General features: G+C 35.9%; 1 protein-coding gene across 1 annotated transcript; it reads left to right on the top strand.

Moving 5' to 3' along the window:
* The first annotated feature begins 8,263 nt into the window (after positions 1 to 8,263).
* On the top strand, positions 8,264 to 9,478 carry LOC131648772 (zinc finger BED domain-containing protein RICESLEEPER 2-like). The gene has a single exon (XM_058918499.1). The coding sequence runs from the start codon at positions 8,264 to 8,266 to the stop codon at positions 9,476 to 9,478; it is 1,215 nt and encodes a 404-aa protein (XP_058774482.1).
* The last annotated feature ends 7,229 nt before the right edge of the window (positions 9,479 to 16,707 follow it).

Below are 16,707 nucleotides of genomic sequence, written 5' to 3'. Positions count from 1 at the left end.
TGATCCTAACTATAGTCACGTTATCGTTTGCTTAATTCGTTATCGTGTCCGTTTAATTCATGTTTGCTTAATTCATGAAACTTAATCCCGTTTGCTTAATTCGGATAATAGGAACATACAACTTATACTATCAATTGCGCTTGTCAATGGATATTATGATCGAATAGGAATAGATAATCCGCTTAGGAGGTTGGAATTACAATAATCAATGATAGATAGGAACCGAATCAACAAATTGTCGTTTTAGCTTATTTTATAATCACTTATTTTAATCTCTTATTTGCTCAATTGTTCATAAATCGATCTAAAACCATAAACCCCAATTTTATTTATATTAGTTAATAACAAAACAAGAATCCTTGTGATACGACTCGAGTCATTGTCGCTATATTACGTTTTCAAAATACTCGTTTTTGATCCGCGCGCGACAGTGGATTACCATCTTTTACTAATAAATCAAATATTTCGTCACATTTCGTGACATCAAATGTATAAGTTTTCTTAGGAAATCTATCGCTTTTATCATTCTCTACTGGATTTTTTCCATTAGAAGGGGTGAGCAATTTGCAAGAATAAGGTGGCGCCTCTTTTATCTCAGCAAGATCTATTTCGACCTCTTCCATACTATATGAATCTTCGAAAGGTTCGCCATCAACGTCGTCTGCTTCGACGTATGCTACTCTCTCCTTCTTATAACTTTTACTTGCTCGGGCCTTTTCTGCTTTTAATCGTTCGACTTGTCGAACCCTGTCTGCCAATTGGGCCATATCTCTTAGGTATTGAGTATCCAGTTTCTTTCAAATTGAATAATCTAGGCCACCTGCAGCCATTTCAACTAACTCATGCTCTGGGACAGTCGTGAAGCATCTTGACTTCAACAAACGGAACCTGTTTAAGTAATCATCTATAGATTCCATGAACTTCCTCTTGATGCTAGCCAATTCTTTCAGACTTATCTTGGTTTGACCCATGTAGAATTGTTCATGGAATAATCTCTCCATGTGTGCCCATGCATCTATGGAATTTGGGGGCAAAGTAGTGAACCAAACGAAAGCATTTTTTGTTAGCGAACTAGGGAAGTATTTAATCCTTAAATCTTCGTTCCCTGCTAGATCCCCTGCTTCCGTCAGATACCTGGCTATGTGCTCCACGGTAGACTCATTGGTGTCCCCTAAAAATTTAGTAAACTTTGGTACTTTGGTACCCCTTGGCAATTCCGTTTGCATGATATATTCTGCTATTGGGGATGTATAATTTGGGCGTCGAAGCCCGGTATTAAGGCCATTGTTAGCCATTATTCTCTCTATCATGGCAGTGAGATTGTTTTCTGTTGCCAAATTGTCTCTCCTAACCCTATGGACCACTTCGTCAGGATGTTCGTTTCTTCTTACCATCACCAGATTAGGTTGTTGCTGGGCAACTGCCTGCTGGCTAACGTTAGTCGTTTGCCTTCGAGTTTCTAAGTCTATCACTTGGTTTTGCTCGACTGGTGTTGGTCTAGATGGTGGTGCTATGGCTCGAACTTGTTCTAGAATGGGTTCCCCTTCCTGATAAGTTGATTGGTTGTTCCTTCGTCTATTTTGTGGAACTCCTAAAAAATCTGCCATTCGATTTATTTGAGATGATATTTTTTGGAAAGTTTCCACATTATCCTGGTTAGTCCTAGCAATGTTTGTTGCTAACGGATCCTATCGAAACTGGTATAGCCTGCACCTCTTGAGTAGAAGTCGAAACGTGCGTAGAATTTGTCGCTACTGTTCCTGACCCTTGTGGGGGATCTTGATTTCCCCCTCCACTGGCCAAATTGACCATTTTCTTGTTGTATCTTCGTTTAGGAATCGGTTGTGCACTGTTGGTTAATTTACCGTTCCTAAGGTTCATACAAGGTCTTGATATTTTCTAGACAAAACAAAACAATCAATTAAAACAATCTGTTTGACACCGTCCCACCGGATGTGCCAATTTGTTTACGGTGATTTCCGGTAAACAACCGCTAGTCTTCCAAACTATAATAAATATGATTTGGTTACTCGCAGGATCGACTAGATTGATCCTAGGACATAGTCAAAAAGGTTGTTATTCATGATAGTTCGAATTATGTCTATGGTTGGCTTGTCTCGAAATAAGAATTACTTAATCAAAGAAATAAAGATTAACAATCACCTTGTTATACACGTAAATATAACATCAGCGAAGGGTAAGATAAAGATAAAATATAAAACAAAACTATAAAGTGCAAGAATCTTAAAGTATAGAAACGTAAATGCTTCGAAACTAAGTAGAATGAAGATAAATAGTGCAGGAATGTAAATGACAGAAAGTAAACGAAATGCAATAATATCAAAACGATACTTGAATAAAGAAAGTTACAAATGTATTTAAGATGGTGTTGGTGTCATACGTACATTTCTCAGCGAAACTCGTTCTCTTAACACTTGATACTTGAGCAATATGTGAGTGATTTGTACAAAATGAACACACGGAATCCTAATACTAAGACCCTTATTTATACTAATTTCGACCCTAACGGTCCTACACTAATCTGATGCCACGTTACTCACGAGAATCCTTGGGATGCCATCTGTCTTTGTGCAGTTATATAAACTACTTCGAAATTCAAATCCTTCCGCATGAATCCTCTTTCGACGCGTGGCAACATAATCAGAATCGAGAATGCCACGAAAATACGCTAAGCTTCAGTACTTTACATATTTCGAAAAAACGTTTAAGTCCCAAAAGATGATTCTTTTCAAATTTAGCTTCAGTGCTAACTGTCTCCGTCCTAACTTAAACCATCATTCTCGAACATGGCCATCAGTAGCCATTTTTTATCTCAAAAGATGGTCATCAGTAACCATCTTCCTTCGAATTTCAAACCTTCGAAGGATATTCTTCCCAAACGAAATCTTCAGCTAACAGAAGGCCATTCTCAAATTTGACACACTTTGAGAACTCACTAGCTTCATCATTGTTGTAGTGAACATAGTACTTTGCCAACTCAACAAACTTCGCAGCATACTCTGGTACCGTCATATTACCTTGAACCAGCTCTAGAAATTCAATTTCTTTCCTGCCCCTAACATCCTTAGGGAAATACCTTCTCAAAAATTCCTTTTGAATACAGCCCAAGTAATTTTTATACCATCACTATCCAGTTCAGCTCTGGTTGCCATCCACCAGTCGTCAACTTCTTCAGACAGCATATATGTGCCATACCTCACCTTGAGATTCTCAGCACAATCGATGACTCTGAAGATCCTCTCAATCTCCTTTAGCCATTTCTGAGCACCTTCAGGATCATGCGTGCCTTTGAACAATGGAGGATTGTTCCTCTGAAAATTCCCCAGTTGCCTATCAGCACCAATCCCTGCTCCGACGGCATTTCCTCCCAGCACACCAGCAATCATGCCCAGAGCCTCAGCGATAGCATCACCATTTCTTCCTCCTCTTCCAGCCATTGTTCTGCTTAAATCACAAACAATTTAATTAGAAGAAAAGTATCGACAAATAACTCGTTAGTCGCATACACAGGAAAGACTGACACTAAGACTCTGGTCACAACGACCGATTATGCTCTGATACCACTATTGTAACACCCCTCTAATAACCCGCGGCAATTAACGAAATTAAATCAGAGTAACATGTGTAACTCGGTGGGAGAACTGACTTTATTATTTCGCAAGCAAACAATATTGCGGTGAGCAAGAGTCGCCACCGACTTTTATTTTGTCCAATTATGGAAAGGCATAAAAGTACAGGAAAGACCTTTTAAGAAAAGATTTGGGTTCGGGGGGTAAGTTATGAAAAGGGAAGGTGTTAGCACCCTTTTCATCCATAGTTATCTACGGGCTCTTAGTTTGCTTAGCTCGTTTGTTTTTGTTTGAAAAATCAAAGTGTGTGCGTGTTTTGAAAAAGAGGCGTCGAGACTTCACAATGATCCTTGTATCAGTCCTCAAGGATGTATGCGAAGTGTTTTTTTGAAATTTTGTTTTGAGAAAAACAAGTTGTGAGAATAAAATGTTTATTTGAGCAAGCATACTAAGAACTATTTACCCTATGCCTAGTCTTTCCTACACTTTTACGCTTTTCGGAGGGATATGGCTAACCATACCATTTGTAGGCAGGTAGTCCTATCTATTGGACGTGTTCGGGACATCGAAGGTCATTTTGAAGGAAACTTAATAGAGGTACCTTTAGCAAATTCGAAGGGACAATCATCTTTCGTAGGCAACCAATCGAGGGACTAGATCATGTATTCGTAGGCAACATCGAGGGACTTATGATCTTTATGATGATTTTTGAATCGAGAGACTTTTGCTACAGGTACCTCTATATTCGAGGGACACGACCGTTATTTATTCGAAGGCAACCAAGAGGGGCGTACCCTAGGGGTGAGTGTGTGCGAGCAATCACGTGTGTTGGATTCGAGTATTTAATCTTGAAATTAAAGTTAGCTATGTTTAGTTTTAGTCTTTTCATTCAACCCTATTAACATACATCTAACAGTTAATATATGTGTAGGAATTTAGAGTGCAGAAATTAAATCCTACGCTATTACATGGCTTTGGGATAGTTACATAATTGGAGGTGCGGAAAGAGTAAACCTTAAAAGCTATTACAACAAAAACTTTGCAACCTATACAGATTTCTAGAATTTAAAAGTGCGGAATAGTAAATAAATAATAGAAAATGTTAGTAAAAAAAAGTTTTAGGGTTAGTAAAAATGTTTTAAGGTTAAAAAAGAAATTTAAAGGTTAATGTTAATTGAGACCTAGTTCTAAATTAGTTATAAAAATTAAACCTTAATCTACTTAATTAATAAATCTTATTATCTAATTATATACCATAAAATCTAATTAACCTAATTAAATTTTAAGTGTAAAATTGATTTTTAAATATTAAGTCCTAAAAAATCTAATCAAAAAAAACCTAATTAAGTTTAATAAAAAAAAAGTCAAAAATAATTAAAAAAAGAGAGATGTGTCAAGAAGAATTTTGTTGGGCCTTTAGCTTGGTCCAAAGATCCATTTGAAACTCAGGAGGAGGTGCATAAGCCAAAGGTAAGGTGCATAACGGAAACCGGATTGGGCCACACTCAAGCCCAAGTCAACAAGTCAGAAAAAACCTAAAGAGACTGAGAGAGGGGTCCGCCTCTGTTGGTCATTTTTACGATTCAATTTTCCTCCTCCTCTGTTTCTTCTTTCAACTTTCATGGCTTCTCTTTCTTCTTGTTTTCACCTTGCAACAAAATGAAATCACAAACATAATTACCACATCAAATAATCATAGAAACAAAGGAGGTAATACCGATCGACGCAAAATGGGTGTCGTCGGAACCAAGCTAAAGGGGCAGAGTGGCCGCGGTCGTGAGGCGAGCGGCGTTCGGCGTCGGATCCGCGGTGGCTGGTGGACGAGGCTTCGTCGGAGGTCGGGAGACTCGGGTGGTGGCCGATGATGCTGACGCTGGTTTCGGTTATTGGTGGCTGTTGATCTCCTTGGTTGAGATTTCTCCGATTCTGTTTGTTGTTTTGCTTCTTTGAAAATCTGTAAACAAACAAACAAACAGGAATTTAATAAATTTACATATTCGTGACGATTCGAAATTGAAGGGGCTTGCTGTTAGTTTTGTGTGAATATGATTTTTGTACAGGTTATTTGATTTAGGGATTTGTTAGTGATGAACTCAGTGTTGATATTGTTTGTTGTTGTGGCTTTTATGTGATCCTTGTTTTTGTCTGAGATTGGAAATTGAAATTTAGAGATGATTGATTTTGTGTAGGGGTGTGCAAATTATCCGGATATAATGCCCAAATTCAAAACCATATCCAAATCCATTTTAAATATCCAGATATAATGAAATGGTTTTTAACCGGATTATTTTTAAATGGTTGGTTATCCAACCATATTTTATTTTTGGATCCGGTTATAATCCGGTTATTATCCAAAAAGCCCATAATCATATGGTTCCAAATTTAAACTACCAAATTCAATTGAATTTCAAATTTCAGAAGCGTTTTTCACTGTTCATCTTCAACCTCAAGGACCATTTTCTTCTCAATTTCTTCACGTTTTCAGGTAAACTCATTTCCCCTAATCAGAACTCATCCTTTTTTCTTAATCAAAGCTTATCTTCTATCATTTTTTTTACCACAGCTCCAATGTTTCCCTCAAATTTGTGAGAAACCCTAATCCCAAATTTCACTACAAATTTGCTCTATTGTAAGTAAATTCTTCTATCCACTTCATGGGTTATGTTGTTCTGTGTTGTTAATTGTTGGTGGTTTATTTAAATTTGTTGTACTGTAATATTGAAAAGTAGCATAGATTGAAACTTGGTTAAAAAAGTAGAAAACAATGAAAGTGCAAGTGTGTGTAATAATGAGAAACAATCAAAGGAGTGAGTAACATGAATTTGAGGAGAGGAATCTAATGTGATTTTATTGAACTTGGAACAAAAAGTGAGGTTACGTGATGCATTTTTCCTTGAATCTGATGAAAGTTGTCAATGCCTAACACTCTTCATGTAGTCCTTCTAGAATCACATCCATTTTATTTTGAAAAGAAACTAGTCCACCTATGAAGATTAGAATATCAACAAGTCCTGTAATTTTGATTAAAACTCTGAGATTAGAATGCCAAGATGCTGAAATAGCGGTTTGCAAACCGCTACAGAATCGCGATTGCCGCTTATGCATCTTCTTCTGTTCTTTAGTAAACTTGGTTCTAGACCTCTTCTTAATCATCTTTTCGGTTCGATTTTCCACCTCCTTTATACAATCTTTCTCATAGTAAGACTGATGAGAAGGCCTATTTGATTCACTTTTGATTGGAGATAAATGAGCCAAGAAGGGTGTATTAATGTTATGATAGGAATCAAGTCAACAGTTATTTCATAGTTAAACTGCTTTTGATTCACCTGCTTAATGTTATGATTCACCTGCTTTTTCATAGTAACATTGTTATTTCTCTTCATAAAGTAGAAAAAATGTGGTGCTTTATTAGTTAAACTGCTGAATTACAACATCTTAACTTGAATATTCATCCCAACAAGTCATATAGAATATAATTCAGATGTACATGATTATTATAACAAAACTTGATACTGTTATAGAGTTTTTCCTTGAAAAAATGTGGTGCTTTATTATAACTTTTTCTAAAGGACTATTGACTTGTAATTCCTGTAACTATATCTTTGGTAGTAATTCAACCTTCAGAATTTGAAAACTTGATACTGCAATGCACGAAACTCAGACCTGTTAGGAATGATTATCAAGCATGACCAAAGAAGAATGTATTTCATGAATTGATGGAGATTGGTGTCTGTTATTTTTCATCGTGACAACTAAGAAATTCAATTATACTGGGATATACTTGCTCCACTGCCTGCGTTCAATGTATGCGTAATAAACATTACAGAGATGTTTTAGGGACTAAAATCATTATTTCCACTACAAAATTAGTTGATATCAACAGCCATTTTCCAATCCAAGATAATATAAAGAAGTAGCTCAGTGTTTATGGTTCAGATCATATAGTGCATGAGATTGCTTTGCTTAGCATACACTGTTAGTGATAGACACCTATTAAGAATGGCTGTCTTTTGAAAAGAGTTTTACTTAATTTGATCTTTAGTTATAGGAACAGCAGCATATAGCTTACACAAAAGTATCTAGGCAATTTACTAAAGAACATCCTTAACCTATATTGTATTAGTACACCATTAAAATATATGCTTAAAAAAGGTTTCTTAACCTAAAACTTTGTTGCATCTAAGTTCATGAAAATAAGAAGAGGGGGGTCATTGTGGTTGTCATCGTTGACAATACTATTTGAAGAGTTATATGCTTTGTTTGATTTACATAAAGTTTCTGGGTTTGATAACACATGGTCATTTTATAAGTTAAGAAATATACTCAAAGTATAGAAACTAACTTGCTTCTAACATTCATTTTTTTGGTTAACAAGAATGGGACTTATTTCAAAATCAAAATCTGAAAGTAATATGGTTGAAAAACAAAAATAGCTACGAGAAAACATTTTAATTGTTCAAGTGATAAATGATACTATTATTTAGACAAATACATCAAATTAACATAATACAACTGCACTTTTGAAATGATTTAATCACCTATCTGGCATTTATCACACACTATATCAGTGAATCGTTTGAAATTGGCATGTTACATTGCAGGTTATATAGTTGGTTTGCTAGCTATTAAACTTATTATTGTGTGTTGTGTTTTATTTTGCAGTTTATATCAAAATGGATGGTGAATCTGAGCCAAGTCAGCCAACAAATTTATTTGCTACTCCTTCACCAGTTGTCCAGAACACTACTACTATGTTACCACCCGAAACTAGAAGTCGTAAAAATCGATCTGATGTTTGGAATCACTTCAAGCTAGATCCTAACTTGGAAAAAATAGCTATATGCAACTATTGTGATAAAAAGTTCAAGTATAATGGAACGAGTTCGATGGCAGCACATTCTAAGGCTTGCAAGAGTAACCCAAATAATGATTTTAACAAGAGACAAAGAACACTTACACCTTCAATGAATGGTGATGGCCATCCTACTTCTTCCCCTTCAGTTCCTAGGTTTGACCAAGAGAGATTGCGGTATTTGCTCGTGAAATTGTTTATAGCTTGGGAGTTACCTTTCTCAAAAGTGGAGCATCCAGATTTCCATGAATTTGTAAGTGGCTTGAACTCAAAATTCAATCTTATATCACATACTACACTTGCACGTGATACTTTGCTTCTATGGGATGTAGAAAAGGAAAAATTGAAAAACTTTCTAGCCCTTCATTGTCAAAGAGTTTGTCTCACTTCCGATACATGGACGTCTATTCAAAATCTCACATATATGTGTATCACTGTCCACTTCATTGACAATAACTGGACCTTACAAAATAGGGTTCTAAGTTTTGTCCAAGTCACAGGCCACTCGGGAGATATTATAGCAAACACTATTGATGCATGTTTGACTGATTGGGTACTTAATCAAATCTTAACTGTCACACTTGATAATGCATCCTCAAATGATCTTGCAATTAAACATTTGACAAAGAAGCTATTATCATGTAATCGTTTAGTATTGAATGGAGAGTACATACATATGAGATGTTGTGCTCATATACTAAACCTCATTGTTAAGGAAGGGTTTAAAGATCTTGACAAGTCAATTTTGAGGATCCGAGGTTCAGTCAAATATGCCAAGTCTTCTGCTCAAAGGTTTGCAAAATTCAAAGAATGTGTAAAACGCTCAAACACCGAGTACAAAGGTCTTGCGTGCCTTGATGTAGAAACAAGGTGGAATTCAACTTATCTAATGTTAGACTCGGCTTTGAAACATCAAAAAGCTTTTGAAGTACTTGAAATTCATGATCCCATGTACACTCAAGAGCTAGTTCAAAAGGGAAATGGTGTACCCACAAGCTTAGACTGGATTGAAGCACAATCGATTCTTCCATTTTGAAAATCTTTTATGATTGTACACTTCGGATATCAGGTTCCTCCTATGTGGCTTCTAATATGTATATGTTAGAGGTATTTGCTATAGGGGCAAAGATAAATAACATGTGTATTTGTGAAGATTCATTCATAAAGGGCATGGCTTTCAAGATGGAAAAAAAATATGACAAGTATTGGGGAAAGCCTGAGAAGATAAATATGTTGTTGGTGATTTCTTCTGTCTTAGATCCTAGATACAAATTAAAATTTGTCACTTGGTTGATCAATCAAAATTTTGATTCATTAGAGGCAAAAAAGTTAAGAGATTTGTTGGATACCCGCTTGAATGAACTATTCATGGAGTATAGTCATGTGAGGCATGGGTCCCAAAGTGATTCACAGTTGAATCGATTTGACTTAGGTGGTAAGGAAGACCTTTATAGTTACAATCGTTTTTTACAGTGCACTGATTCTTCTTCTGCGGATAAGAATGATTTGGAAAAGTATCTGGAAGAGTCTATAGAGAGTCAGTTTACCATTGACTTTAATATTTTAAAATGGTGGAGGGAAAATTCGAATCGCTTTCCAGTCCTTGCAAAGATGGCAAAAGACTTGTTTGCCATACCTATCTCCACTGTAGCGTCTGAGTCTACGTTTAGTCTTGGAGGAAGAGTGATGGATGAATACCGCAGTTGCCTCACACCTGAAACAATGGAAGCCCTTGTTTGTAGTTACAGTTGCCTTAAAGCAGCGCGTAAATCCTCAATCATTGATTCACTTTTAGTTGAGAATTACAAGGATCTTGAGAAATTAGAGGAAGGTAAAATAATCATACATGTTTAAAATAAATAACCATTTATTAGATTATAACTTGATTAATTATAAGTTATAATTCTTGTTTCTTTTTTTTCTTTCAGAAATAGCTTCTACAAAAGGAGGTAGTACTTTTCCGGCTCCCGTTGTTTTCGATGAAGATTGATAACGGTATGAAATTCAATATGATTTAATGTTGAATGTTGTTGCAATTTGTTAGATATAGTTTAGTTGTTAGGAATGTAATAATGTGTTTGGAGCAACCATAGATTATGATGTTGTTTTCTTTTGTTTTGAATTAGATTATGATGGACTGTGTTTTCTCTCTGACTTGGGAAATTTTCGGTAGAGAAAGGCTTGTGGCTGACCAGAGGCTGCAAAGATGCATCCACCTTCTCAAATTCATTTATGTCAGGATACTTGAAATCATTACAAACTTCTCTTTTAGAATGCATCAACTTGGATGACTGCTTCTTTCAAAATTCCAAACATGGTTGAAGAGCTATTGTTTTTATTGTTAGAGGAAAAGTTCATTAACATGATTCTGTAGATGATTGATTTAATTAGCTATGTATTGTTCATATTCATTTGCTATTAAGTTATCACCAGAGAAAAAGATCATTGTTTTTGTTTGAAAAGGGAACTATTTCAATGAAGACTAATTTGTGTCTTGTTATAGAATATTACTCAACAACAGCATCACAAATAGAAGAGGTTTGTGAAATACTAGGAAACCAGATTTCAAAATATGATTTTTTTTGTCGTAAAAATTAGGCCTTAAAAATCAATTTTAAAAAATAAGCGATTTTTATCAAGTTTTTAAAAAAATCCAGATTTTATAAAAAAAAAGTTTTTTATCCAAATTATAAATAACCGGTTTAAAACTAGTTTTTTAAAAGAACCGGTTTAAAACTAGTTTTTAAAAATAACCGGTTCAATACTAGTTTTTTAAAAGAACCGGTTTAAAACTAGTTTTTAAAAATAACCGGTTTAAAACTGGATTTTTTTTAAAAACCGGTTGCGTAACCATAACCAAATTAATAACCGGTTTCATAACCGGTTTTGATTGAATTGTGGTTATGGTTATAAAACCAAACCATTTAAATGGTTTAAAAATGGATATGGTTTGGTTTCTAAAAATAACCAACCATGCACACCCCTAATTTTGTGTGACTTAGAAGAAAGAATGATTTTTTGAAAAAAGAAAAGAAAATTAACAAAAGTAGTATAAGAGTTTTGTGAATAAATGTTTCTTATGTATATGTACAATGTGTAGGTGTATTAGAAATATTTACAAGGTTCAAATTGTTAAATCAAGTAAACACATGATTTTAAAAGAGAAGCTATTTGTGTTAATTTGAAAATAGAAGGAAAATTTGACTTCTGGAAAGTCTTGTATCGGGTGAAAGATATTAGTGAAAAAGTTTTATACATATATGTTTTGTACATGAAAAACAGGATGGAATTGTTCTCCCAAGTTAATAATCATAATATATATATATATATATATATATATATATATATATATATATATATATATATATATATATATATATATATATATATATATATATATATATATATATATATATATATATATATAGAGGACATATCATATGAGAATGACATATTTATATGAGAATATGAGAATGAATCCGAACCATTGGATTTTAAAATAAATGGTGGAGATTATGAGTGAATCTTTTTTTTCTCTCGCCTACTTCATTTATTTCAAGATACTGGAGAGAGAAAAAAAAGATTCACTCATAATCTCCACCATTTATTTTAAAATCCAATGGTTCAGATTCATTCTCACATTCTCATATAAATATGTCATTCTCATATGATATGCCCTATATATATATATATATATATATATATATATATATATATATATATATATATATATATATATATATATATATATATATATATATATATATATATATATATATATATATATATATATATATATATATATATATATAATTTTGAAAACAAACACCATCAGACAATATTCATCATGTGGTTAAAAAACAAACAACTTAAAATCGGAGAAAGGGGCCTCAGGTGTCATCATTGGCCAAAATAATAATTGAAAGAGAGATTTTGAAAGAAAAATGTAAAAAGGTTGAAAAACTATGAGTGGAAATTGTAAGAAATTTGTAGATGATTGTTGATCAGGAGAAGATGAGAATTGTTGATGAAAAAGGAGGGTGGTCAGTCTCTTATTTATAGACTGAAATTAGGTCAAGATCAGTCCAAAATAAGGAAAAAGTCCAACCCAGAGGCCCATGAAATTTCTTGGTCCCCAAGATTAAGAACCTGGACGTACTTGTGTTCAGGTTCGTCCAGGTGCAAAAAAGATCAAAAATAGTTTTAGAAAAAAGGAAATGCACCAAGCGGGAATTGAACCCGTGACCTTTTGTTTGCAAGCCTTACTTTCTAACCAACTGAGCTATGTTATTTATTTGAAATAAAAAAAGCCAATTGAAAGCAAGGGTGAGTCTCACCACAGTTAACCAATGTTATTGCATCATAAATAACAATATATCATAGTTACATTATTCACCCAATCGTTTCATATTCAGACATTCCGTCATACACATCTTCATCAATTATCAAGTCATAACACAGAATACATCATTCGAGTTATAAAAGTTATGCATATGTATGAAACCGACCCTATGCATGTAGTACCAAACATCATCAATGGGAATCACCCACTGACCGATCTATCATCATCCAGATACGGCCCTGCCAGCACAGATTCCACACAGTGGGAATCTTTCCCTTCACTGAATCCTCTCATCATTAGGATCCAGCCCTCATCAAATGGTTATGAATGCATGCAAACATATATATGACATATTTTCATCATCATCATCATACTATGAGTAACATCATCTTATACTCACTTCATCATCATCATCATAACAAGCATGTTCATATATATATATATATATATATATATATATATATATATATATATATATATATATATATATATATTAACATCATTCAATAAATAATATATCAATAATTCAAACAGATTCATCAGTCAAAAGTTACATGACGTCAAACTTTCAAAATTCACAAAACAACAAAAATCTGCATCACACACTGGCCATACGCGTACCATACGCGTACCAACAGGGCCAAAAATCCACAACACACGTGTTGCACCCCAAAATTTGCCCTCTTTATTGGAGCCATAAGTTAATAATGACGTTTATTTCGTCATTCTAGAATTGAAGAAAAATGATAAAGAGTTTTCATGGGTTTAAGAAGAAAGGCGTGAAAAATGGTTTAAACAGTGGAAATACGAGAAAATTCGCAAGTCATATTTGGAAGGTGATATGAGCTAAGTTCCCGCGGTGTCTTGACTGTTTCGACGATATCTACAACTTTCGTGTTCGGCTTGGAAGCCAATTCCTTGAGGAGGGTCGTCAGATTTGCAAATTACTTGAGGTTTCACAGTGAAAAACAGTGTTGAATGTAGGGTTTCGGACCTCGGAAAATTCATATCTCCTAATCCGCTCGTCGGCTTCACTTGAAAATTTAACTGGAGCTCCGTACCATCATCACCAAGATTTCGTATGTTCGGACCAAAGGCCAATTATGCATGTAAAACTCCCAGCATTTTAAAGATCATCGCGTTGTTTCGGTAAAAAGTGTGTTTTCGAGTATGTCGCGCCTAGTTTGAAAATTCATAACTTCTTCGATTTTTATCGTATGAAGTCCACTCCGGCGGCGTTTTCTTGGAAATTTCGTTAGCTTCGATTCTTCGTCACACATGCATGTTCAGATTCTGAGCCGAAGATAGGGTTTTATCGAGTTCTTTAAGCGGTACTCACAAAATTCTGCACAGTCGCACCAGATGAATCGGCGTTTCTCGCCATTCAAACGCGCCTATTTTCTTCATCGCTTATCGGATTGAGGTGATTCTCGCGGCAATGAGTCAATAATTTGGTCATCTTCGCAATGGCATTAGTTTCGTTCCGGGATTCAGAGCCGAACCGAGTTTCCTTAAAAACGAGCAAAAATAAGACGCACCGAGGGCAATTCGGACATTTCGCGTTGACAATATATAAACATTTTTCTCTTCACAAATCAAGGGAGGACTCTCATAATTTCAATTCACCAAGTTTCTTCACAAACACTTTCTCCCAAGTCTCTCTCAATTCTTTTGAATCAAAACCACAAATTACATAAAACTTCCATCAATATTCATCAATTTTCTTCAAGATCAAGAACATGGATTGAAGAATCAAGATCGAGGTTCGAATTTCTCTTCCTCTCTCCACATAGACTTACGCGCCCTCTCCCTCTCTCACTTCGGATTTTGTTCGAGTTCGTGTTCGCGTTCGTTCGTGTTCACGCTTCAGTTTGATCTTCATTCAGTAAGCTTTCGGATCTTGAATTAAGTGCTTAATTGTTGATTATTATGTGAATTCGAATCCGGATCCGCCTCTTGTTCTTGATTAGTGGATGATTGATGATGATTGATTGTTGAATTTGCTCATCTTTTGCTCGAATTAGTTGTGTTCGTGTGAATCGCGTTTGAATTGATGTTTGATTGCATGTAATTGATATCCGTTAACGATGAATTGTGGTATTCGTGTATGGATCTATGATTCGTTGTTGATTTTGTGTGCATAATTGTTAATATCCATGTATGTTACTTGTGTCGCACTCAAAGTGTTTGTATAAATGCATGTGGTGCACTTTTGCTTGATGTTTGCTTGGCTCGACGCGTCGCACTTTGCATAATTGGGATAATTTTACTTGTGGACTCGTGCTTAATTCATAATTTGATGTTTGCTTGTGATAATTGCCTATGGAATGATTTTGGATTGAGTGCGAATGGCTCCGAGGCCTAAAAAATGCTTAAAAACTGATTTTGCTACGCCAGGAACCGGGTTGTTCCAGGCGGGAACCGGTTCCCACTCAATCCAAAAATGTTGATTCTCTGGTTTTTTGTACCAGGAACTGGGTTGTCCCTAGGTGGGAACCGGTTCCTGTATTGTTTTTTCCCCTGAACTTTTGTGCCAGGAACCGGTTCGTCCTAGCCAGGAACCGGTTCCCAGCTGTTTGAAATGTTGATGGTTCTGTGTTTTTGTACTAGGAACCGGGTTGTCCCTAGGTGGGAACCGGTTCCCAGTTTTCTGTCTCTGGTTTTTAGTACCAGGAACCGGGTTGTCCTATACAGGAACCGGTTCCTGTGTTCAAATTTTGTGTTTTCTTTTATAACTTCAATCTTGCATAACTTTTTGCTCGTAACTCCGATTTGCACGTTCTTTATATCGACAGAAAGCTTATGAGACGTACAATCTTGCTAAATGCTTAGTTTTCATTATTTTGTAGGTCATTCATGTTTGATTTCTCTTTGATGTTTCATTATCCATTTCATGTTTATGTTACTTACCCGTTTCTTTCGCTTTATAGTAATAACGCAATTCCGATTGCGATGTTTGTTATCTCTAACTTGTGTGCTAGTGTGCAAGGTTTTTGGATAGTCACCGATCGATGATTATTACCCGAGTGTTCCGCTTCACTTGCAGACACAATCCTATTCATCTGTATCGTGTTCTCATCCGGGAGACACGTTCCTATTACTTTATACTTGCTTGTTTGGTTTGCTTGTCCATCTTGCAGGTGTATTGTGACTGTGCTCGACGTGCGTGTCGATCTTTGTGTGCTTTCATGGCTAATCGGTGTGCTGACCATTTGCTTTTGCTTTGCTAGCTCGCTCGCGGGATTCTTAGTTTCTTCGCTTTGCTTCACCTCAGTTTACGGATCATCATCCGTTTGGTATTGATCCCGTTTCATTTTATTTCTATTGCACTTTATCGCTTTCTCGCATCATCCTTTAACATGAGAATTAGGACTTAGGCATGCATCTGGCCAAGCCCTCGAAAGATGCTCTATTTTTGTTGGTGTGTTTACATATGTGCTTTGCGGCAGGGAGTCACGGTGTAATAAGTCCTATATGGCACTCTGTTAAGTCCTCATGGAAGGCATGCGGAAAGGGTTAGCAATCAACCCCTGCCTAGTCTCATCGAGTCTGTTCATTATGCGCACGCTTCGCGTTGCTTGCTTCTGAACCTGCACAAGATCTTGTTATCGAGTATGTCAGGAAAAGGGTTCATGTAGCCGGACCCCCGCCTTTCTTATAGCTCGCGTCGCTCGACGTTGATGCTCGGTGTACGCGCGCACCGTTTTCCTTTACGATCCGTGACGGCTTGGTTGCTGAGAGGGGTCCTCCCTCTTGTCTATGGCCCGATCATTTTCGCGAGGTCTAATGCTTGGTTGACTTGGGTTGAGCTGCTCCCCTTGGCTATGGCGGGACCGCTTTTCTACCATTCGGTCAGTACCGTTGGTTTGTTTGCTTTACGAGCGGATGCTCGTTTGTGTGATACTATTGTATGCTTCCCCCTT

This window comes from Vicia villosa, linkage group LG2, assembly GCF_029867415.1.
Source record: "Vicia villosa cultivar HV-30 ecotype Madison, WI linkage group LG2, Vvil1.0, whole genome shotgun sequence".
In the NCBI taxonomy this organism is placed as follows: domain Eukaryota; kingdom Viridiplantae; phylum Streptophyta; class Magnoliopsida; order Fabales; family Fabaceae; genus Vicia; species Vicia villosa.
This window is presented reverse-complemented; position numbering and strand designations above follow the sequence as displayed.